A 24491-nucleotide genomic window follows, 5' to 3' on the forward strand; every position below is an offset into this window, starting at 1 on the left:
ACCATTTATTATTCCACACGTGCATATAAGTTTTCCGTTGAATCGCATATTTCAGGATCATAGCAGTTATAACATAGAATATGAATTCTTTAACTATGAATCCAAAAATATAATAATACAAATATTATCGCCTCTAGGGCATATTCCAATAGACAACGCGGAGTTGGCCACACGAGCGTACAAGGCAACGACGCTCTGGTACATCCGGAGTCGGGCGGTGATCAACTTCCTTGAGGAGGCCGACTACGCAGAGTTCCTCGCCCCTTCGGTATGGATCGTGTCCCGTGAGGAGGATAAGGCACGTCGCTGGGCTGAGGCGCAACGCAACGCCAAGTCCAACGATGTGCTTTACATGGCGAAGTTTGTCCAGGCCCATCGAGAGGTCGTCGTGCGGAAGTTTTCATCCTTCATCGAGAAGGAGGCACATCGCAAGGAGAGAAAGAGGAGGAGGATGATCACATGATTTTTGCCAAGGTTGTTGAGTTGTTTGACCAACTTGAGATGGAGCTCTCCAACGAGGAGGAGAAGGTGAAGGCGTCTACCGGCAGTGACCATGAAGCAGGCCCTTCCGGCGAAGGTGTGATCAACACCGACTCGGACTTCGATGCCTTCGACCCGTATTCTATGCATACAAAAAAGCGTCGGATCCGTGATGATCTACTGTGGCAGTGTGTAACGCCCCGGTTTCGATGCGCCAGGTGTCTGCCAGTTATTCGCCGTCGTTGCCATGTCATTTGCTTGCGTGTTGCATTTTATCATGTCATCATGTGCATTTCATTTTGCATACATGTTCGTCTCATGCATCCGAGCAGTTTCCCCGTTGTCCGTTTTGCAATCCGGCGCTCCTATGCTCCCCGGCGTCCCCTTCTTGCCTCTGTTCGTGAGCAGGTGTTAAACTTTCTCGGAATGGCCCGAGGTTTGCCAAGTGGCCTTGGTATAGCACCGGTAGACCGCCTGTCAAGTTTCGTGCCTTTTGGAGGTCGTTTGATACTCCAACTGTTAACCGCGTAGCCCGAAACCCCCCTTTCTCTTTGCAGCCCAACACCCTTCCAAAGTGGCCCAAAACCCAGCAAACTCCCCTCCATGCTCTCGGTCGTTTGATCACGATCGCGTGGCCGAAAACCGCTCCTCATTTGGACTCTCCTAGCTCCCTCTAGCTATAAAAAGATGTCTCCCCCGGAATTTTCGCGCAGATGAACCCTAGCCTCTTCCCCTGCGCGTCGCCGGACATGTCTGCCCGGCGGCCGGACACGTCCACCGCCCCGCAGCCACGTCGCCCCGGCCAATCGCGGCTCGCCACCTCAGCTCCGCCGCCGCCTCGCCCAATCCCACCACGCCACCTCACCCTCTCTCTCTCTCCACCCCGCCGCTGGCCCGCGCGGCCCGGATCGGGCCCGCGGGGCCCATCCCGCCGCCGCCCACCTCCCGGCTCCTCCGGCCAGCGCTCGCCTCCGCCGTGTCGCGCCGCCGCCCCGCCGGCGCCGGACCCCGCCGGAGCGCCTCGCCGTCTCCCTCCGGCCCCGTCTCCCTCTCCGGTGCCCTCTCCCTTGTCTCCGGTCGCCGCAGCCCGCTTCTCCGGCCATCCTCCGGCGAGATCCGGCCTGGTGGATGAGATCCACCAGTTCGACGAACCAAACGGCACCCCCGATCTCGGATCTCCTCGCCCCGCACGCCTCCGTCCCGCGTTGACTTTCGCGGAGGTAAAAAATCCACCAAGTCCCCGAATCTGCAGTAATTATCATGCCATGTTCATTGTATCGTATCCCTGCATCCGTAGCTCCATTTTGTGCGTGTAACATGTCAAATTGTTCGTCTCAACGAGTACATCATTTTATTCCATTACACCCTGTTCATTTGAGCTCATCTTGATGCCTGAATCATCGTTGCAAGAGTGCTTCATGGTGTTATCTGCTGTCTATTAACAGAACATGCTCATTTGTCATTTTTGCCATGATTGATGTGTGCATCCTATGAGGTTGATGTCTACATGTGTTTTGAGCTATGCCATGTCTTCTTTACAGAGGTGCTTACCATGTATTTTTATGATCAATGTGGTGACTAGCACAAGCATGCAAACTAGGCATCGTGATGTTACTGATTTTAGTCCCTGTTCTGCTGTTATTTTGATGCCATGTAAAATTGTTGCTACAGAGAGATCCATGCATATTTTGAGATACTTCAGTAAGGGTGTTTTGAACATGTGGTTATTGTCTATCCATTCATGCCCTTTGTTGCAATTATGGAGTAGTCTAGCATGTCATTTTCGTGCTCTACTTTTGCTGAAAAATGTTTCCTGGCAGATTGTTTACATGTTATTCAATTTTGCCAAGGTTGTTGTAGTTGATCCTTGCATGCTATGAACTTGTTCTTGCCTTGGTTTGTTTCATAAACATGTCTTCTTACTGATGCTATGCTTATCTTGTCATGCAATGACTTGTGGTGAGTGAATCGAGCTTGTTAAGTAGTGTACTTGCTGTTGCTGTTTTGCTAGGTTGAATCTGTTATTTCGTGATGCTATGTAAACCTGCTGCTACTAGTCATTCTATGCATAATCTGGAGATGTTCACTAAAAGTGTTTTGATCTATATGTTATGCTCTATCCATTAATGCCCCTGGTTGCAATTATAGCTTGCTGTAGCTTGTTCATATCTTGCTCCAAAGTTGCTTGATAATATTGCTGTCAGCCTGTTAACATTAAGTTCAGTTGTTATCATGATTGTTTCTAGTGTTCCATGCACCCTATGAGCTTTCTATTGCCATTCTTAGCTTCACAAATATGTCTTCTTACTGTTGGTTGCCTTGCCATGCCATGTATTGCTCTTTGGTGAGTGGTACAAGCTCACCAATATGCCTTCATAATTCTGTTTCTGCCATGTATGAATCTGTATTATAACTTGCCATGTTTACGTGGGTGCCATCATATTTTCTGATCCTTTTTGGCTCATGGTCAGTAAAGGACATTTGATATATGCATTTAGTAGTATCATGACATGCCTTTGTTTGCCTTGATAAGTGCCTATAACATGTTGTTTCATAGCTCTAAACATTGCAACCTGATGTTATTTTCTGCAAAGTCTGAATTGTTATTACTTGCAATCTTACCATGTGTGTTTGAGCATGTTCTAGTGATTTCTGGAGATAGCTCAGTGTTCACGTTTTGTTATGCTTTACCTCTACATCATGCCCATGTCTTTTGTTTTCATGTTGAGATGTTGTAGCATGTTGTTTTGATGCTTGCAAGAGGCCTAGTTGCTGTTTTGGACAGCTTGTCCTTTAAACTTGTTTCATGTGTGTGTTGAACCGTTGCTTCGTTTTGAGTGTGCTCCGTTTTGAGTGTGCTCTATATGAAACTTGCTTGATTTTGCATATAGTTCCATATTATCATGTTGCATCCATATTTTGAGGTGTTTGCTTGATGTTTGAATGCATTTTGCATCAATGCCATGTTTATCTTGTTTTGCTCATATCTTCTAGGCCGTAGCTCCGAACTAAATGAACTTTATATGTAACTTGACTAGAATCTCGTGTAGATCATCTTGGTGCATCTTAACTTGCTGTTTAACAACTTGAACATAAGGTTTATTCAGATCTGGACCAATTTCGAAATATGCATATGAGGACTTACCGGAATTGTTATATGTTGTTCCCGGCCTCATTTAAACTTGCTTTGATGTGTTGCTCTTGTATGCATCATCCCTTGCCATGAGTAGCTTCATGTAGTCTTGTCATGCATCATGCTTGTTTGTGCATCATGTCTTGTTCATGTGTGGTGTGTTTACTATGTTGTGTGCTTCTTCTTGTTAGTTCCTGTTTTATTGCGATCGTGAGGATTCGTTCGTCTACGCTTGGTTCGTCTTCGTGGCTTCATCTTCTTCATGGACTCGTTCTTCTTCCTTGCGGATTTCAGGCAAGATGACCGCTACCCTGGACCTCACTACTATCATTGCTATGCTAGTTGCTTCGTTCTATCGCTATGCTGCGTTACCTATCTTTTGCTCATCAAGCCTCCCATATTGCCATGAACCTCTAATGTTTGACATCTTTCCTATGCAAACCGTTGCTTGGATATGTTACCGCTTTTGCTCGGCCCCTCTTATAGCGTTGCTAGTTGCAGGTGAAGTTGAAGATTTCTTCATGGTGGACAGGATTTTGGTTGGGATTTCTCCGTGATGATCTACTGTGGCAGTGTCTCCGTAGTACTAATGTTCTATCGTAGTAGTGTGCAATTGCGTGTTTTTAATATTTAATGTTCAACATTTTATAGTAAACTTCGTAATTTTGAAATATGCAATGAATCATGTTCAAATTTTAGAATCGAGGGCATTAGTTTTAAGCCATTTGTTACAGAAAAAATAGTGCTCTAAAACATGTTCTCATCACCTATAATCAATTTTAGGGTATTTGTTGAAGATGCTCTAATAATCAACCAACATGCCGGTCTTTGTCTCTTCCCCTCTCCAATACGCCATATATTTAGGGGATATAATTAGTTGGGGAATGTCAAGCTAGCGAAAAGCTGATATACTGGATATCTCAGAACACCTTCTCTGTCATGCTAGCCGACTCAAGCTGTGCCTAAAGCCGCATAGACAAGAATAAACAGAGTTGGGGTAGGAGCTGTCTCTAGTTTGGAAAAAAGAGAAAAGACCCGCGACGATTATTCGGAAAAGATCAACATTTCATTATTGGACACTTGAGTTTTGTTGAATATAAACATGAGTTGATATTAAATTTCCTTGATTCCATTCCTCATTTCGAGGATTTCGCTGACTAAAACAAACAACCAAGTAACCAACCACATCATGCATGCGTCTCGATCACACAACGGCACTAAGGGCATCTCCAATAGATTATATGTTAGCCTTGTTGGTAAAATATCTATGTCATCAACCAACAAGCTATCATACAACTACTCCAATAGGTTGTATCTAAGCTATCCAATAGATAATGAGAAAATAAATGTGATTGCTCTCTATTTCACCTTGGAGTTTGTGCAAAGGTTGTTGGTTATTCTACATACAACTTTGCCCTCTCTTCACATTTATTACATGCCACATCATCACTATGTTCTAGATGGTAAATTTACCAACACCTACTTTACAGCCGTTGGAGATGTTCTAATAGCCTTATTTCTCTTCCTCTTCGACACGCCATATAATTAGGGGATATAATTGGACGGGGAATGTCAAGCTAGCGAATCACAAACCACCGCACGAACGGCCGCCGTCCAGCTTTGCTCCAGATGGTAGTTCCAGAGCACACGACGCCGCCGTCGGCGCCAAGTCCCAAACAATCCCCGAAATGAACAGCTCCAAATGTCACCGGCCGACGTGCCGACGGCCGGGGGAGGTTCCGTAGGCAGCATACATGTATATACCTCGAGAGTTGCTTTGCCATGAATTATTCTAGTACTAGTGCTAATTTAATCCAGAAGCGAACGTGTAATCGCATTACAATAGTGCATCAGGTTAGAGCCTAATAATGTCGCAATTAGCAGTACGCGCGACGGGAACATTCCCCCCGGATGGGACACCACCCCGTGCCCAGCGGGACCTGAGGAATTTCGTAGCACGCTTCGTTTGACCGCGCGGCAACAGCAGCCGCCGCGCTTCCCCCGGCACGACCGCGTCCACCTCCCGCTGGCTGTTTCGCCCAGACCCGCCAGTGAAACGCCGTGGCCTAACTGCCGACTGCCCGCGGCCGCGACGAGTCAAACTCCCCGACGCGTCAGCGTCTTCTCCCCCTCGCTCCCAGTCCATCCCCTCTGGCTACAGACTGTCGAATGATGCCAAGCTTCCTCCGCCCCTCCCGCTAGGGTTCCGCCTCCGCGCCACTCCGCCATGGAAGCTCCGCTACTCCCCCTTTTCCTGCTCCTCCTGGCCGCCGCGGCGGGCCCGAACACGGTCACCGCGGCGGGGGACGGCTGCAGCCGGGGCTGCGACCACGCGCTGGGCTCCTACTACGTCGCGTCCAACCAGAACGTCACCTACATCGCCAACCTCTTCGGGTTCTCTGACTACCGAGTGCTCGGCAAGTACAACCCCGGGATCCCCAACCTCGACTTCGTCGCCGCCGGGGACCGCCTCAACGTCCCCTTCCCCTGCCAATGCATCGCGCCGCCGTCCGCCCCGGCCTCCACCTTCCTCGCCGCCCCCATCCCCTACAAAGTCACCACCGGAGACACCTACATCAGCATCGCCGACCAATTCAACAACCTCACCACCCCCGCCTGGCTGCAGGCCACAAACACCTACCCGGCCAACAATATCCCCGACGTCGGCTCCGTCAACGTCACCGTCAACTGCTCATGCGGCGACCCTGGGATTTCCACCGCTTACGGCCTCTTCCTCACATACCCGCTCAGGGACAGAGAGACCCTAGCCTCTGTCGCCGCCAATCATAGCTTCTCGTCCTCTGAGCAGATGGACCTGCTCAGAAAGTATAACCCCGGGATGGATGGTGTCACCGGGAGCGGCATCGTGTATATCCCAGCCAAAGGTGAGGCTTCACAATTCCCTTATAGATTTAGCTGACTCAACTGTGGCGTGCAGTTTCAGTTAAATTGAATTGAATTCAAATAATGCTGCTATTCGGATTGAATTGTGGGGATACATTGCTCTAGAGAAGTGCGGTGTGCAGTTTTATGCTCAGTTGTAGAGTGATAGTGGTGCTTTGTTCAAAATTCCTTATGAAGTTATAAAATGGGCACCAGAAACCGTTTTGGATTCTCAAGTTCGAGCTATATTAATGTTTGTGGGTGTAGAATGAACCGATTGGACTCTGGTTATGATGCCGACCACATATATTTCTTCCTTCATGTGCCATTTTGTTGCAACATATTGATTGATATTGCTCTGTGTTGCTGATTCTGTAGGTTGGGTCATGCCAATTCTGCATACTAGATGATACCCCACGCGTTGCCACGGAATTGGATATATAGTTTCTAAATATTGTGTAGAATACTAATTAAGTCCTTACATTTAAACTATGTGAGAAATTTCTGCATAAGCAAAAAAAAATCTTAATATGAAAAGTTGTGCATGTCACAATTAAATGCAACAACAACAACAACAAAGCCTTTAGTCCCAAACAAGTTGGGGTAGGCTAGAGGTGTAACCCATAAGATCTCGCAACCAACTCATGGTTGTGGCACATGGACAGCAAGCTTCCACGCACCCCTGTCCATGGCTCAGTGGCGGAGCTATGTGTAAGTCTGGGGGTGCTGTGGCCCCCCCAACTTTGGACCAAACTATGAAGATTTTTTTTTGAGGAAAGGGCTTAGATGAGAATTTTTTAGCAGTTTACACCCTCAAACACCCACGATTTAGCCTTGGCCCCCCCAGCAGTTCCTACCTAGCTCCGCCAGTGCCATGGCTAGTTCTCTGGTGATACTCCAGTCCTTCAGATCTCTCTTTACGGACTCCTCCCATGTCAAGCTCGGTCTACCCCGACCTCTCTTGACATTATCAGCACGCTTTAGCCGCTCGCTATGCACTGGCGCTTCTGGAGGCATGCGATGAATATGCCCAAACCATCTCAAACAATGTTGGACAAGCTTCTCTTCAATCAGTGCTACCCCAATTCTATCTCATATATCATCATTAAAAACCCACTTAAAATGCGCTAATGCATGTTGCATAATAGAGGATTCTAATGCGTAGATCAAACAGATGCTAGTGGATCAAGCTAGTAAATCTACGAAAATGCTAAAAGTCTAACGTCAGATTTTTAGCATGGCAGGTCTAATGTTTTTCATGGCAATTTATGTCGGCGTGAGGATGGCAAATCTAGTTGGTGAGCACAGCAATTTCTGGCAAAAAAATTAAATTGAGGTGGATTTGCCATGCTCACCAACTAAACTTGCCACCCTCGGTAAACATAATTTGCCGTGATTTTTTTTCCGGTCTGCCATGCCTAAAAATCTGACGTTTGCTGGATATTTGGGTCCTAAATCTAACGGCTACAACAATTTTGATGATGTGGAAGCACTCATGTTCATATAATTAGAAGTAGCGGGGATCACTCTTTTAGGTATATAGGATACGGAAACTTAGTTAGAAAATTGCCTAATATTTGGATAATTCGTGAATAGTGCTGCTATTCGAATTGCATTGTGGGGAATTTGGTTAAATTTTAGCTTTGTTTGGCTGACTGAAATGGAGGAGTATTGGGGACTAATTGTCGTACTAGGGAAGTGTGTTATGCAGTTTCGTACTCAGTTGTAGAGTGATACTGGTGCTCTGTTCAAATTTTGTTATGAGGTTTTGGATTGTTAATTGTTTGTAGTTCCAGCTATATTAATGTTTGTGAGGAGCTAATAAACTGATTGAACTCTGGTTATGGTACTGACACCACATATTTCTTTCTTCATGTGCCATTTTGTTGCTACATATTGATATGATGTTGTCCATGTTGCTGATCCTGTGTGTTGTGTCATGCCAATTCTGCATGTATGGTAACTCAGTAAGAAAACAGTTGCCAAGAATTGCATAGTTATACAGAGGCTTAGTATAAACTCTTTGTTGGTTTTATCATCTTCATGTGAAGTATTGAGTCAATAAAAAATTTCCATTATAAAAAAGTTCAATTACACGTTGCGTACAATCGATCACTTGTTCCTGAAATATTTTCCTCTGCTTGTTTGGTTTTCCAGATCCCAATGGAAGCTACCTTCCTCTGGAATCACAAGGGTAAGAGTTGTTATTTTAACTTATATTTCTATCCACTTGATTTTCTTGGTCATGTTATGTTTATTCTCATGCAGTTATGCTGATAAGTATCCTCATCTTGTGCAGTACAGGCAGCCTTTGTCCTTTCGCGAGCTAATTATTGCTTGCCGTTAAGGTTTTTTGGAAAGAAAACTGAATGTTGTTGATTCTTGTGAGAGAACTGTGATGTTTATTCATGTTCAACTCTTCACAACAGCGAAAAAAAGTTCAGCGGGAGCAATAGCAGGAGGTGTTGTGGCTGGTGTAGTTGCACTAGTCCTGGGTCTCGTGTTATTCTTGTTTTATAGGCGAAGAAAGGCGAAACAGGACGCTTTGATTCCATCTTCTGAAGAATCTACCCGTCTAGGTAACAATAAGTTTTGTATAGATCTCTTACTACTTCTCTGACCCTGGAACTACGAGTTATTCTGTAATTTCTTTTGTAGAAAAGCATTTGCATGTCCTAATTTCACCACTGCAAGTTAATTTATGTCCTTTGTTCGTCTCAACATTGTTCTGCTACAAAGATACGAGGGGATTTGGGTGGTTTGAAGTAATGCTTGTCTATCGCGTGAGCAATTATATTGATTTTTCTGGACCTCGAAATATTGTGGAGTAAATAGAGTATGATATATGTTATGATTATGAGTAATAGTTTTGGGGCTATAAGTGTAATCAATGAGCTATGTTAGGGACCTATAAGTGTACTTTTGGAGGATAGAGAAAGTTAGAGAACCTTGAATTATGCTTCCATTTTCCCCTTATTATGTTCTTCCCTGAATTGAACAGGCCTTGAAAAATATTCTAACAGAATGCGACTTCTGCTATTTCTGAACTATTATTCTTTTTGTTCCAGCCAGTGCAGTATCCATGCAAAAGGTGACACCATCGAGCAGTCAAGCTGACGGAGCTTCACCAGCTGCCGGCATTACAGTTGATAAATCAGTCGAGTTCTCATATGAAGAACTTTTTAATGCTACAGAAGGCTTTAACATAATTCATAAAATTGGACAAGGTGGTTTTGGTGCTGTCTATTATGCTGAGCTTAGAGGCGAGGTTAGTTCATTTTTGTTTCATTTGCATTCCAGAATCCCGGATGCCACAAACATGTACTCCCTCTATAAAGAAATATAAGAGCGTTTAGATCACTAGAGTAGTGATCTAAAGACTCTTATATTTCTTTACGGAAGGAGTACTTAACTAGGGGATTGAATGGTGGAATAATATAACTCTGCGCTGGTCCATGAATTGTGATCATGCAGCGTCATGACATGTTCTTCATTTGAAATGACTTGCTTTATTTCTCTTGTGTCCTCCACTGTCCAGAAAGCTGCCATAAAAAAGATGGACATGCAGGCTACTCAAGAGTTCCTTGCTGAGTTAAAAGTTTTGACACATGTTCATCATCTTAATCTGGTTCGTAAATCTTCTTTTTCTGTACCTAAAAATACTGTTTTTTTAATAGGACGATGATATAGATTTTCCATGTGGACGATCTTGTAATTTCACACTATTCTCTAGTCAGGTTAATTTAACCTCTTCACTGCCGTTTCAATGTTCAATTTCATGCAGGTGCGCTTGATTGGTTATTGCACGGAGAGTTCTTTGTTCCTTGTCTACGAATTTATCGAGAATGGCAACTTAAGCCAGCATTTGCGTGGAACTGGTAATGTTCTGCCTCCCAAAGTATTGACTCTGCCTTTTCTGTTCCTTCCGGCGAATTAATCTCTCCGCGCATTTGTGATAGGTTATGAGCCTCTTTCTTGGGTTGAAAGAGTTCAGATTGCACTAGATTCAGCAAGAGGTCTTGAGTACATTCATGAGCATACCGTTCCAGTGTACATACATCGGGACATCAAATCCGCAAACATCTTGATAGACAAGAACACCCGTGCAAAGGTAGGAATGATTCCAGGAGAATTCATGTGTTTCATATGTTCCGTCCACCCTTGATGTAATATTTCTGTATCTTCCAGGTTGCAGATTTTGGTCTAACAAAACTTACAGAAGTTGGTGGTGGTACATCTTTGCAAACACGTGTTGTTGGTACATTCGGTTACATGCCTCCAGAGTAGGTGTCCTGAACATCTACTTGTCGTTTTGCTAACCACAAAGTATTCCCTGTTTGCGACGAATGTTGACATTTATAGGAAACGGTGCTTGCAGATATGCCCGATACGGTGATGTTTCTCCTAAAGTCGACGTCTATGCCTTTGGTGTTGTTTTGTACGAACTTATTTCAGCCAAAGATGCCATTGTCCGATCAACTGAATCTGCCAGTGATTCAAAGGGATTGGTTTATCTGGTAATTGTGCTGCTCAGCCAACAAGTTACATTCTGCTTTTGATGCTTCATAAAACTGCAAGGGTACCTGTTTTGTGTGTCATTCTACTTTGTTACTTCTGGTGACATTAGTTAGTTACAGAAGGTCAGATTAATATGGATGTTCTGTTATCCCACAGTTATGCTTCCGAATCCACCACGTACAGGTTGACTTTGGAGTGAAATGCGCCATTAGTCCATTAACTCAAAATGAATGCACACTTTAGGCCAATAACCCGGAAAGTGATCAATTTTGTCCATAAACTCGTTTATTTGATCAAACAAGGCCAAAACCGATTAGGGATTGCCACGTTGGCATTGCTTGGATCACTCATAAACTGACTTATTTTTTATAGGTTTTGTTTTGCAAGATTACATCGGTCTGCATTTAAACTAATTATAGGTGTCAACAGCTCAGGTACAAGCCTGCTAACCAACAGAACTATAAGCTGTTTGTGTAGGCCTTGTTTAGTATTGGTTTTTTATTCTTCCTATTTATTCGGTCAGTTTCCAGAAAAGATTAATACCACCAGTTGCATTGTGTGGGATTTGTACCCACGCTTGACTAGGGAAAGAGTGGCCTGCCGACCAGTAAGGTATTAAGTCATTTGTGTGCATTGTGTTACAACAAAGTATATATTCTCTGCTCCTAAGCTTAAATACGTACACATGAACAATAAAATCTGAAAAGGTAGTACAGTAGTAAATAATTTTACATACTTTGTTGTAACACAATCTCACTTATGATTCAAGATCCTACTGGTCAGCAGGCCACCTTTTCCATAATCAGGAACTGACGAGCAAATAGAAAGAATAAGGAGCGATTTAGTAACCAATGGCTACACAAATAGTACCTTATAGTTCTCTTGGTTAGCAGGCCTATACCTGAGCCCTACGGCGTGTGTTTGAGTCATGCATGGCTCATATTTTTTACACGGCAGTTTCAATATGAACGCGGGTCGATGTAATCTTGCAAAAAATTCCCGTAAAAATTTGTCGGTTTATGAACTGTCCAAGGAATGCAACATAGCCATGTGGATGGTTTTTTCTCTCTCGACTCAGTTTTGGCCTTATTTGATCCAATAAACCAGTTTATGGACTAAATTGGTCACTTTCCGAGTTCTTCTGCAATCACTTTGAGTTAATGGACTAATGGCGCATTTAACTCTTGGCTTTGGGTCCTTGCTGAATTTATTTATCTTGCTTGTTTGATGACTTTTATCATACACTGAAATATGTATAGTTTGAGGAGGCTCTCAATGCACCGGATCTGAAGGAAGGCCTCAAAAGGCTGATCGATCCAAAGCTAGGAGACGATTACCCCATCGACGCCATTCTCAAGGTTAGAAAAACTTGCTCGGGCACAGCGGTTCCATCGCATATATCTTGCTTTCGTTGCGTGGTTGGATTAGATATATGGGATAAAACATCTGTTGCCTTGTGGCTGCAGATGACGCACCTGGCGAACGCATGCACACAGGAGGACCCCAAGTTGAGGCCGACAATGAGATCCGTGGTGGTGGCGCTGATGACGCTGTCCTCCACGAGCGAGTTCTGGGATATGAACGCCCTCTACGAAAACCCGGGCTTGGTGAACCTCATGTCCGGGAGATGACCTCCACATGCCTCCCCTGGCGTTGTACATCGGGGTTCTACCGTCAAATGCGGGACGATAAGGCGGTAGTGACAGCCTGACAGCGTCGATTTATTTTGGCTATATCTTCGACGTGTAATTTCCCATCGGTATAGATTCTTTTTATTCTCCTTTTATTTATGCCCGAGTTCATATTTCTCTTCTTGGATACCTTAGTGCCACGTTCATGTGAGTTGTATGTGTAAGTCTCAAGTGTAAGTAAATATATGTACGTACGTGTTTATTTTGACATGGCAATGGAAATAGCTATAGGCCTTGTAGAGGTAAGTGATTAATCCTTGTGTGGCAATAATCTTGGCAGCGGATGCGTGGAGTCTCTTTTCCTCAGTGGGAACTAGGGAAACAGTATAGGAAAGAAATATTGGCAATGCACTAATAATAGTACTCTACTTGATTGCTCCGTTGGCTGCTTGCTCCAGTAGCTTTCTACTGCTAGCTCGTCGGCAATCGGTCGAGACGTTAGACGTGTGATATTGGCGCTACGTGGAGATATAGTCAAAGGTGTACAGTGCTCGTCCCGGGAACACACGGTAGATTAGCGTCAGCGGTTTTCCATTTTCTCAAGCGACTTTAACTTTCTGTTCGACGTTGATGGTTAATCTGATGATTCAGGGTGATTAGACTGCAGGGCCTCAGACCGTTAAAATATCTTACTAGCAGGAATTACACACGACAAGTTGATATGACCGAGTTGGTCTAAGGCGCCACTTTCAACACACATTGTACCCTTCTTTTTCCTTGGCGCAAGATGAGATCGAAACTGCTCTACAGACGACAGGCGGCAGCCAGGCTTCCAAAACGTGGTACTGACACCGCCATGTATGTCGGCGGTCCCGGGAGCCCAGTCCCACACGGCCTCAACCACAACGAGTTCCACCCTACGCGTGCATGTTTCGATCAATGGCTTTAAATAAGGCTGGTATGTGCCCCCTTGTCTTCATTAATTTTATTATTATTTGTTATTGTGCAGGATATTTCTAAGCTGGTTATTAGGCACTACACCCGCCCTGATTTATTGGTTACCTTTGTATTTTGTGTTAAATTTTAATCATATATTTCAGTAAAATGTTAGTGCATGTCATTAAAAATTATATCACTGGTTTCATGTTTGAACTAGTTTTCAATGATATTATTTGTTGCGACGTGCAATAGCATTTTGTTCATTAAACTAAAGATTAAAATTTAGCATAAAACATAAAAACGATTAATAAACTAGGACGAAGGTAGTACAGTGTACGTAGTAGCGATACAATACCCGGTTATTTTCTTCATATGTCACCTCAACACTGGCGGTGAGGATTTGCTATCGGGGCCTGCCAGTCCTAGAAGGAATTTTTTTGTTGGTAGTAATGCAAATTTAGCGCGACTGTATTTACTCAAAATAGGAAGAAACAATAGATTCGCAAAAAGAGAGTCCAAACACTATCCGTCCAGCATGGTCACAGCTTCTAGAAAGAAGAAAGCGTGAACCGGCTCGCCCGCGTTCATAACTTCATCCCCATTCCCTCAAACGAGAAAAAAAAATCATCCCCATACGCAGCGACGCAAGCGCTGCCGTAAGCGCCCGACGCCACGTGGCCTCGCCCCGCACCCTATAAGTTCCGTCGGCCACCACACCAACCGTACAGCCGCAGCTCCCCCGCCTCCTCCTGCTCGCTCCTCGGTCCTCTTCCGTCCCTCCCTCCTGGTACGCGCCGTCCTCTTCCTCTTCCTCTCCCTCTGCTTCTAGCTCTGCTCCCTTCCTCCCTTTGGTTCCTGCGCATTCACGGCCCGTCCCATCGGCTAGGGTAGCTGCGGCGATGAATCCTCTGATTTCCCATCTCTTCCGCGGTATCTTTTGCTGAATCAATCAGTAAATCCACTGGCAGAGAAACTTTTTCGTCTTTAGATGTCCTCTTGTCCCAGTCCCGAGTATGACTGCGATTCGCCTTTCAGGAAAATGTTTGTGATTCATCAAAAAAGAAAAGAAAAAAGTACTGTATTTTGATTTTTTTCTCTTCTTGTCGTCCTTGTAGTATTTATTGCTGCTTGTGTGCGACACATACATACATGGGTTACTGGTGGTCAAGAGAATCAAGCCTTTCTATGTGCTTCTTGTTCAAGTCAAGAATTGGGGCTTGATGCACCTCTCAGTTCTTTTATCAGTAATATATTATTTAAAAGAAAATAGAATATCGTTAGTGGTTGGAAAGGTTCAGAGTTTCTGTTGCCTGACCATATCCAGTTCCCCTTGTTAGTGACGATCTCTATGTGGACAATCAAATCACTCTTGATGCTTACTTGAACACTATATATATAGGTCACCTGTGAAAGCTACTGTCTTCTGTATTTTATTATCGAATTGACACAGGGGAGATTACCACGAAGCAGGCTGGCGTACGCTCCTTGTTTATTGGTTGGATTTTGTCTTGTCAAGTTACTCAAGTATTCATGTGGATGCTGCCTTTCTTGACATGCCTAGTACAACTTTCAGCCAGTTGCTACCTTCCTTGCTCTTCAATGGAATATACCTGACCTGGGAGCTTTCACACTCCTCGACTCGTCGTACAAGTTACTGAATAGTCAGCTTGCTTCAGTAGTGGCTACTAATGGTTCATGTCATGGCAGGCTTGTCTTGAATTAATAAATCTGGTAATGAACATAAGTTTATTATACTGTATCAGGTGTTGTTAGCTGAATTTTGTTATTCATAATTGCTAGTTGCTATAAAAGGGCTTTTCTGAATCAAATATATAGCAGAAGATTCTCCATATGTTGGTTTGCTTCTTTTTCTGCATGATGCTACTTTCTTCTGATAGATGGTCGACTTTTGCAGCTGGTGACAAGATGAAAATGGCTGGCTCTGCTGTGCTGCTCATTTCGCTCCTATCGGCTATCGCCCCCCTACCCTCTGAAGCCCTCAACGTGGGAGGTCATCTGCTGAAATCAAAGACGTTCCGTTCTCCGCCCATCTTACTGGGGCCTGGATCAGTCTCAAACAAGTACTACCATGACGTCGACTTCCCCCGAGGCCACCTTGCAGTCAAGAGCTTTAATGCTGAGGTCGTCGATGAGAATGGCGTCCCTGTCCCGCTCCATGAGACTTACCTGCATCACTGGGTTGCAGTACCATACTATGCTCTCAAGGACAACCAGAGCTCTGATGCGCAAAAGGTTCCCGCAATGCTTAAAGGGAATGATGGAGTGTGCAAGAGAGCACTAACCCAGTACTTCGGGCTCGGTTCCGAGACTCGCCACACCGCCACATGGGTTCCTGATCCTTATGGAATTGAGACCGGCAACCAAGAGAAGGCCCCTGAAGGCTATGAGGAGAAATGGCTGCTCAATATTCATGCCATCGACACGAGGGGCGTGGCCGACAAGCCTAGCTGCACCGAGTGCAAGTGCGACTTCTACAATGTCACAATTGATGAGTATGGGCGCACAGTCTCGAAGAACTACACTGGTGGGTTGCTTTGCTGCTATGATCAGACCCAGTGTCGGCTCAAAGCAGGGTTCAACGCCGAGGTGCGGAAGGTGTTCTTGCAGTACACCGTGACTTGGCTCGACTGGACTGATGCGGTGGTGCCTGTCAAGATCTACATATTTGACGTTACGGATACCGCTATGCTCGACGGGACTCATGAACACTCTTGCAAGGTATGCAAATACTTCCCAGTTGCCACAACGGTGGCAACTGTTTCAGAGTTTAAAACTATCCTATTATTCCAAATACACAATCTTTTTTCTTTCCTTTTTACGGGTATTCAAATACACAATCTGAGAGCCTTAGTAGGTTGGTTTATGAACTAAGCCATTGATTTACAGGTTGAGTATCAAGTTGAGGAATGCAGCGCGGAAAACCGAGCCAACAATGAGTGCATCCATACTAAGACTACCAGAGCGGTCTTGCCGCGTGGAGGAGATATCGTGTACAGTGTTGCACACCAGCACTCTGGAGGAGTCGGTGCTTCTCTGCATGGCCAGGTAATGGATTAGCACCCTGATCGCTTATCAATTGTGCTTATGCACTTCTCAAGAGTTATTTTGAGTGGAAACGCTCAATACTACCTATCTGAAACTTGGAATTGGGATTCCAAATTCCAATTCTGTCTGCAACCAATATTCACTGAGTTCGACTAATTCCTGAATTACATGCTCAATATATATATGATGTCTAAATGGTAACATCACAAGTTCTTGCCAAAGGAAAAGAAAGCCTAACTTCTGAGGTAAATTCGACTTGCTACAGGATGGACGCCTTCTATGTGAATCGCTTCCAACTTACGGCACAGGGAAGGAGGCAGGGAACGAGGCAAACTACATTGTCGGCATGTCGAGTTGCTACCCTAAGCCAGGATCCATCAAGGTCAGCGACGGCGAGGTGCTGACCATCGTCTCCAACTACAGCAGCGACCGAGAGCACACCGGCGTCATGGGCCTGGTCTACATCCTCGTGGCCGAGCCGCAGCAGCCGGCTCCGGCGCCATCCCTGTGCTTCAGTTTTCCGGCCCCATGTGAGTTTCACCAATTTTTCACTCATTTTTGCAGCCCATTTTCTTTCCGAGTGAATTCCGAAAATGCAGATGTGTAACTAAGTTCTTGTTCTCTCTTTTTTGCATGAGTAGGGTGCCTACCGGCATGGATGTCTAGCAACATGTGAAGAGTAGATTATCATCTACCTGCAATACAAATGGTGAGGCCAGAAGAAGCTGAACCAATCACCCTGGATCAATCATCGTCATAGTTATAAGATGGATGTGTTTTTGTCATACTATTACTAGCTAATATACAGAAGCAGTCACCGGTCAGTGAGCAATGTCATTTCGATGGACCATCAGTTTCTGATGCTTTGTAATTAGTTATTATCAGTAGTAGTGTATGAAGCTGAGTTGTATGAGTTGATCACCGCCATAAGAAAAACTAGAGTCGATATAATAGTAAGGAGAAGTACTTCGGTACAACCCCAACGTATAAGGGGTAGTATTGTCCATACTAAATTATGTATTAGTGTACCCGCCGTCCGTCGTAGGGCCGGCCGCCCGTGTATGTCGCGCCCCATACTCCCGCGTCGTACGCATATTGTGCGGTTCGGTAGTGCGATCGGGAAAGGAAAAAAAACTACGTCCCACCCCGACACCCCATCTACGCGTACGAAACACTAGCGGCATCAACGCCGCCGTGGTCCACCGCCGTCACGACGTTGGGCGGCGTCTGTAGTCACCCACGCGCCGTGTCACCGGTGTCGTGTGAAACTGACATCCCATCCCCGCCTAGGAAACCCTAGCGGCATCAACGCCGCCGTGGTCCACCGCCGTCACGATGCCGACCCCGACGTGCCCGTCTAGTCGCGAGCACCGACGGCGTCCGTAGTCACCCACACGCCATGTCGCCGGTGAAACGCCCAGCGCTCCCGTGAACGTTCTGTCCTGGTACGCGCCCTCCACGATGTGGGTGGCAGCAACGCATCGGCGTCGACCCCAGGCGAGGACCCCTCGACGGTGCACAATAGGTTAGGATGGCTCTTTTTGTTCTTTTTGATTTGTCCATTGCATTTTTGTGTATTTTTTTATGCAAAATGATTCCCTACTTAGCTAAATAAGAGAGGAGAGTAGTGACCTCTTAATGACCTCATAATGATTTTGTATGTTCAAATTTGTATGCATGCCACATAGTCATGTCATTGTTGACGAATTTACTGTATTCGCGATGATGTTTTGTGGAATGTTGGCATTGATCTCACACCTTATTTGTATGTGCATAGATGGAGCAAGTAACCGGATACGCCAGTGATGATTCCGGTAGCGATAATGGATCCTCGTCATTGAATGCGAACCAACCTCCCGGAGACAACTATATGAGTCAGGATGAATCGTACAATGGTAATGTAAGTGCCTTCAATGTTGACCAAAACATATTGAATACAAACTAGTTATTTGACACTTACATGTCCTTTTAAATTTGTACAGCTACATGGCAATGATGACGATGAGGAATATGATATAGATGAACAATTTTATGCAAATAGTGTGAGCCAGGTATGTTGAAAAAATTGTAGAGAAATGATTGACATTAAAATTGTATGACCACTTATGTTACTTTACATGTGCACAGATAAATGCTAATGGTGACAATGAGCGTAATAATATAGATGATGACAATGCCGAGAGCGAGGTCGATGCATCTCGTAGTGGGAGCGGTAGCCAAGTAAGTTCTTTACATTATTTATGGTTAGTAACAATACAAGAACAGATTGACATGCAAGGTTATATGTCATATTTTGCAGGGAGGTGTTGATGGTCCTAGCGGGAATGATGAGCACAGCGATGATGATCAGTTTGACCTTGACATGTGCTATGATGAATATCAGCAAGAGTCACTTGATAGGCATTGGGCAGTGATGGTAAAGACATTCAGGTCATTGGACGAGGTGTACACGTTCTACAACAAGCACGCGAGAGAACGTGGGTTCAACATCAGGAAGGACTCGCTAAAATTTTCGAAGGATCACGCAAGGACTCCACGCTTGAGGAGGTATCTCTGTTCCGCCGCAGGAAAACGACAGGCCAAGTTCTGTACCATGGAAGGCCGGACCCGCAGGCTTAGACCGAAGAGTCGATTCTTATGCGAAGCCCATTTGACAGTTAAGCTTGATAAAAAGCTCAATCTTTGGTATGTCAGCAGTTTCTCCGATGATCACAACCACACTCTTGCACGACCGGACGAAGTCCCTTTCCTCCGATCTCATAATCGGATCAAAGCATTTGAGAGAGCTGAGATCTTAGCTATGGCTGGAGCTGGGATAAGAAAACATATCATTTTTGATAACATCGTTAGCAGGTATGGGTCGTATGCAAAGTCATCATTTCAGGAGACAAAGTTGTATAACATGTGCTATAGGGAGAAGATGAAATTGCTTGCACAAGGTGATGCTGATACTGCCATAGGAATCATGTTGACCAGAAAGGACAGAGATCCAGACTACTTCTTTGAGCACATGGTTGACGCTGAAGGCAGGCTCCAAAACCTCTTCTCGTGTGATTCGCAGTCACGCCGGGATTATCTAGACTATGGTGATGTTGTTGTGTTCGATAGCACATACAAGATGAACAGGTATGGAATGCCGTTCATCCCTTTTGTGGGTCTGAACAACCACCGTTGCACTACGGTATTCGCCTGCGCCATTGTTTCAGACGAGACTGAGGCTACATATGTTTGGTTGCTTAACACGTTCTTGAAAGCTAACTGTCAGAAGAGGCCCAAATCTGTAATTACAGATGGAGATGCAGCGATGATAAGGGCTATCAGGAAGGTGCTTTCTGACGTGTGGCATCGTCTATGTTCATGGCATATTGAAAAGAATATGCAGAAACACCTCAACCACAAGTCATTGAAGGAGTTTAGGGCATTATTATACTATGCCACTACACATAAGGTTTTTGAGGAGAGATGGGCCACGTTTGTGCGCAAATGGCAGACGGAGAAAACGAAAACATGGCTCCATAGGATGTACAGGAAGAGGACGCTTTGGGCTGCATCATATTTGTCTGGTGGGATTTTCCTTGGTATGCGCAGTAATCAGAGGAGTGAGAGTCTGAACTCCAGCCTGCACCTTCATCTTGACTATGGTATGACGATCGTTGACATGATTGTACACTACGAAAATTGTATTGTTCGCCTCCGTGAGAATGAAGCTTATGATGACTACACGGCCTCACAGACTCTTCTAGTAACAGTGACTGAGTGTCAGGCCATTGAGTCGTATGCTGCGAAAGCATTCACGCAGGCAAACTTTTATATGTTGCAACAAGATATGAAGAAGGTACAGGAGATTTGTGGTTGCGTGGAAGAATAACAGGGATCACAGATTTAATATGGACTATACGCCAGGTAACTCGGCAGAAACTATAAAGTGCAGTTGCCGAAGTATGGCTCGCAAAGGGCTTCCTTGCAAGCATATTATTCATGTTTTGAATGCACTGAACTTACCTGTGATACCCAAGTGTTGTGTCCTGCGAAGATTCTCAAAAAAAGCATGAGCTGGACTGCCCGTGAAGCGCACCAGCGATTTGTTTGCGTGGGGTTGGTTGAGTGGTGAGGACAGAGCTAGATATAGTGAGTTGACCATCAAATCTTGAAAAGCATGTCATGTCGCATGCAGTAATCCTTTCTTATTCGACAAGTTGATGGCAGCTGTGGATGATATTATAGTGAATAGGGACATTCAGGGAAATGAAGATGATAGCGAAGCTTCGTGAACAATAATCCATTTGAGCCTAACCGAGATCATATTCTGGTTCGTGATCCAGTAAAGGTTTCCCCCAAGGGTGCACCTAAGCAGAACAGTAGAGGTCGCGGTAAGGGTGGCCCAGATGTGACAAAAAATGAGAGGCCTAAAGCATTTGACGAGAAATCTGGATGAAAATGTAGCATATGCAGCAGCTCAGGTCATAACAGGAGCACATGCAGCAAAAATAAAGAGTATGTCTATTATTTGTTTATGTTAGTTTTGTTGTTTCATTTATGGTGCATTGATTCTCATAGTTTTTTGTATGCAGCAACTGGGCTTGAAGACAGAAGTGAGGACGGTGCATCTGTTTTACTGCTTCCATTTATATGTAACTGTACGTCTTTTTGCTTTGTTTATGTTAGTTTCGTTGATTCATCTACCGTACATTGATTCTTACAAATTTTTTTATTCTATGCAGCAACTGGGCTTGAAGACTCAAGTAAAGACGATGCAAGTGTTTTACCTCTTCCATTTATATGAAAAACATTTGTCAAATTTATGTTCGTGTTGAGTATTTTATATGTGTGAAACAAGATTATTGCCTATAGACCTTTGTCATTTGAAACTTGTTATTTTCTGTCCACTACAATAAAATTACTGTGGTGACAATTATTATGTTGAGACATCATTGTTGTTGATATAAATATTCACTATTCATTCTTTATATTATGAATTCTGCATGTATTTACTACAGTCCCGTCGGCTGTCAAATTTATTAAAATAAGAGAAGTACTCTGTGAATTGTTGTTGAAAAAAAAAATGGCCGCCCGTCTCCACAGCGTGTCTTAGTAAGCCTGTCGTTATCAAGCCCACCGGGCGACTAGAACAGGCGTTTCGGAGCACGCCGTGGAAACCAGGCCCAACAGGGCAGAATCGACGTGGTACATTGACGGGGTAATAGACTAAAGGAGTTCAATGTGGCGACGGGAGCTCTGTATATAAACTGGTCATCGCCGCCTTCGGCCGACGAGGTGGGACTAAACTAGTTAGTTTCCCTGGCGCGTAGTCTCAGCGGGGGTAACTGGGCCGGCCCACGGCGCGTCGAGCCGTCGAGAAGTCCGCGCCGTCCATTGCCCTTTTGGGCCGGCCCACGTCGCGTGTGGCTGTGTCCACCTCGCCCCCGGCCGGCGCAAGTTTAGTCCCACCTCGCCGGTCGAAGGGGACAACGACCAACTTATATACTCAGCTCCCGTCGGCACATTGAACTCCTCTGGTTACTACCCCGTCGATGCTGCCCTCTTGGGCCTAGTTTCTACGTTGTGTTCTGAAACGCCTGTCGTAAACGCCCGATGGGCTTGATAACGATGGGCTTACTAAGACACGCTGTGGACGGGCGGGCAATTTTTTTATATAAAATATTTTTAAGCTTTTCTAAACTAGACTAACACCCAGTGTGCTGTAAACTAAGTTTTTGCTAACAAAGTAACACGCAGTGTGCTGCCCTAGTTTAGTGTACAAAAACTTAACGACGACACGATTACACGATTACATATAACTATTCGGAAACAAAAAATCATGTAAACAAAAAAAAGACTGATTATATAATATTTATGAAACAAAATATCATGTGGACATAAAAAACGTAATTAAGTGTATAATCTTTTCGGAACAAAATAGTGGCAAAATCAATAAATATGTCTATTACATAAAATTTATAAGCAAGTGCGCAAAGCGTTTGGAAAATATAGTCCTCCAGTACCACCCAATCACATGCAAAACTCCTCCGTGCCGCATCTATTTCTTCTTCTTTGATATCCGAATGACTTTGTTTTTCACTTCATCAAGCTTGTTTCTTTCTGAAAAGATAAGTTGCGCAATCATTAACTCTCTCGAATCATCAATTGACCTCTGCAAAAAAAGTGGTGTTAGCACAGTGTTCATTGTACATCGTAGTCCAAACATGACTTGCATACCTGTGAAAATAAGCCTGTCCATTTGTCACCATCCCAATATTGAAAGCATTGAAGGAGAAATATTCCACACGAATTCCTAGTGCATACAATTTACGAAGATTAAATATCTACTGTACATACAGGACCGACATTCTGTCAAAGTAAGAACTCACCCATCATGTTGTTTTGGCATGTCATACGTTTGAATAGGCCAATTGAAAACATCCGGATAATTCACAATTCCGATGCATTTGCTTCTTGGATATCTTCTGCTAGTTGTTTTCTCTAAAGATATAATAAACATGGTGGAAAGAATGTCATTCAGTGTACTAAAGAAAACAAATATTACCAAATGCACATTTGAAAGTTAAACCTACCAGGTCCTCAACGAGTTCTCTAGTAACACTGTCAAGTTTTCCGGTCATCAACGAGTCAAGAACCTGAAACTCTCTCTTCCCGCTATGCATGATGACAGTAATCCAGTGATTGTTTTGCTTGTTTAGAGGAATGTAAGTCTGCATAACAAGGACCATAAAACACAATCAGCACATACTATCGTATGTATGTACCGTGTAACCAATCAAACTTACCTTTGACTTTTTTGAAATACTCGTCCTCACATCTATTCACGGGTCCATTACTATGCGACTCTGCTTCATAATCGTTACCGGCGGTCTTCTTTCCGGGTCTAATGTGAAGCAACCAATGTATCCTCCAAGTTGTCAACATGAAACGATCATCATTAACTTTGTCGACCAAATATGATGAGTATGCATTAATTACCTATAAATAATGTGTCAGATTTAACAATGGTATTTTCGAATCAATTGTGAAACAATATATGAAATTAACTTACGTCGCCACTTAGCCACTCATGGTTAATAATCTTACAAGCTCTCCGCATAGTGAGACCTTCTTCCATGCCATCATTGAAAATTTCTGTTTTGGCATGTTTTTGTGAATGCTCATGCGCGCGCACGTACTTGATGGACGCTTTCACCACATCATACTCATCACTAGATTTGTTAACACCACCATTTTGGAACAATTCTATAATGCACAACTCAAATAATTATAAACGCAAATATATAAATAATTATTACGCAAGAACAATTAGAAACACAAAAAACTTACTTCCTTTCGCAGAACGTTTTGCACGCTTGTTCGGTTTAGGGACCACATAAGGAGACTTGACATGTTGTGATCCTTTGCGCTTGCGCCTGCCAGTAACCTCCTCCACTTCCTCTTGTACTCCTTGAGAACCAAGCGACGCATGCGATGCGATTTCGTTCGTCTCTAAAGATGTGGCAACTTTTTCATCTGATACTTCTGGTACTTGGATAGGATCATCCATATCACCCTTGAAACTATCCCAGTACTCAGGTGTGCAGTAAAAAGGTGTGTTTCCACGAGAAGTTACATCAACGCCGTCATCATCCTTTTGCAAATTCATTTTGGAAGGTGTGCGGAACCGGTCTGAATCATCTTTTTGATATACAAACTCTTTTTTCGGACGTCCACCATCGTTTGAAGACTCATTAATGCCTCCGTACAGATTCTCTTCGTCCTCTTCCAGGTTACTGGGTTTGTAGAAGACGTCGGTTTTGTTCAGTTTCTCAATCATCCTCTGCAAGAAAACATTTCAT

The 24491-nt window shown here is 44.3% G+C and overlaps 2 protein-coding genes across 5 annotated transcripts; both read left to right on the plus strand.

Annotated features, from left to right (window-relative positions):
* The first annotated feature begins 5647 nt into the window (after positions 1–5647).
* LOC123156803 (chitin elicitor receptor kinase 1) lies at positions 5648–12959 on the plus strand. The gene is made up of 11 exons (XM_044574988.1): positions 5648–6498; positions 8654–8689; positions 8926–9075; positions 9565–9764; positions 10035–10124; positions 10281–10374; positions 10456–10607; positions 10685–10779; positions 10875–11013; positions 12274–12372; positions 12481–12959. The coding sequence occupies exons 1-11, from the start codon at positions 5841–5843 to the stop codon at positions 12643–12645; spliced, it is 1878 nt and encodes a 625-aa protein (XP_044430923.1). The 5' UTR covers positions 5648–5840; the 3' UTR covers positions 12646–12959.
* Positions 12960–14195: 1236 nt separating this feature from the next.
* LOC123156339 (uncharacterized) lies at positions 14196–17656 on the plus strand. Of its 4 annotated transcripts, none has more exons than XM_044574472.1 (6): positions 14263–14371; positions 15158–15315; positions 15500–16323; positions 16492–16650; positions 16916–17180; positions 17292–17656. In XM_044574472.1, the coding sequence occupies exons 3-6, from the start codon at positions 15511–15513 to the stop codon at positions 17324–17326; spliced, it is 1272 nt and encodes a 423-aa protein (XP_044430407.1). In that variant the 5' UTR covers positions 14263–14371; positions 15158–15315; positions 15500–15510; the 3' UTR covers positions 17327–17656. The 4 variants fall into 4 exon arrangements, with proteins under 4 accessions (XP_044430406.1, XP_044430407.1, XP_044430408.1 ...); XM_044574474.1 differs by lacking the exon at positions 14263–14371 and adding an exon at positions 15049–15079; XM_044574471.1 differs by lacking the exon at positions 15158–15315 and having other exon boundaries at positions 14196–14371.
* The last annotated feature ends 6835 nt before the right edge of the window (positions 17657–24491 follow it).

The sequence above is a fragment of the Triticum aestivum genome, chromosome 7B, assembly GCF_018294505.1.
Source record: "Triticum aestivum cultivar Chinese Spring chromosome 7B, IWGSC CS RefSeq v2.1, whole genome shotgun sequence".
NCBI lineage: Eukaryota > Viridiplantae > Streptophyta > Magnoliopsida > Poales > Poaceae > Triticum > Triticum aestivum.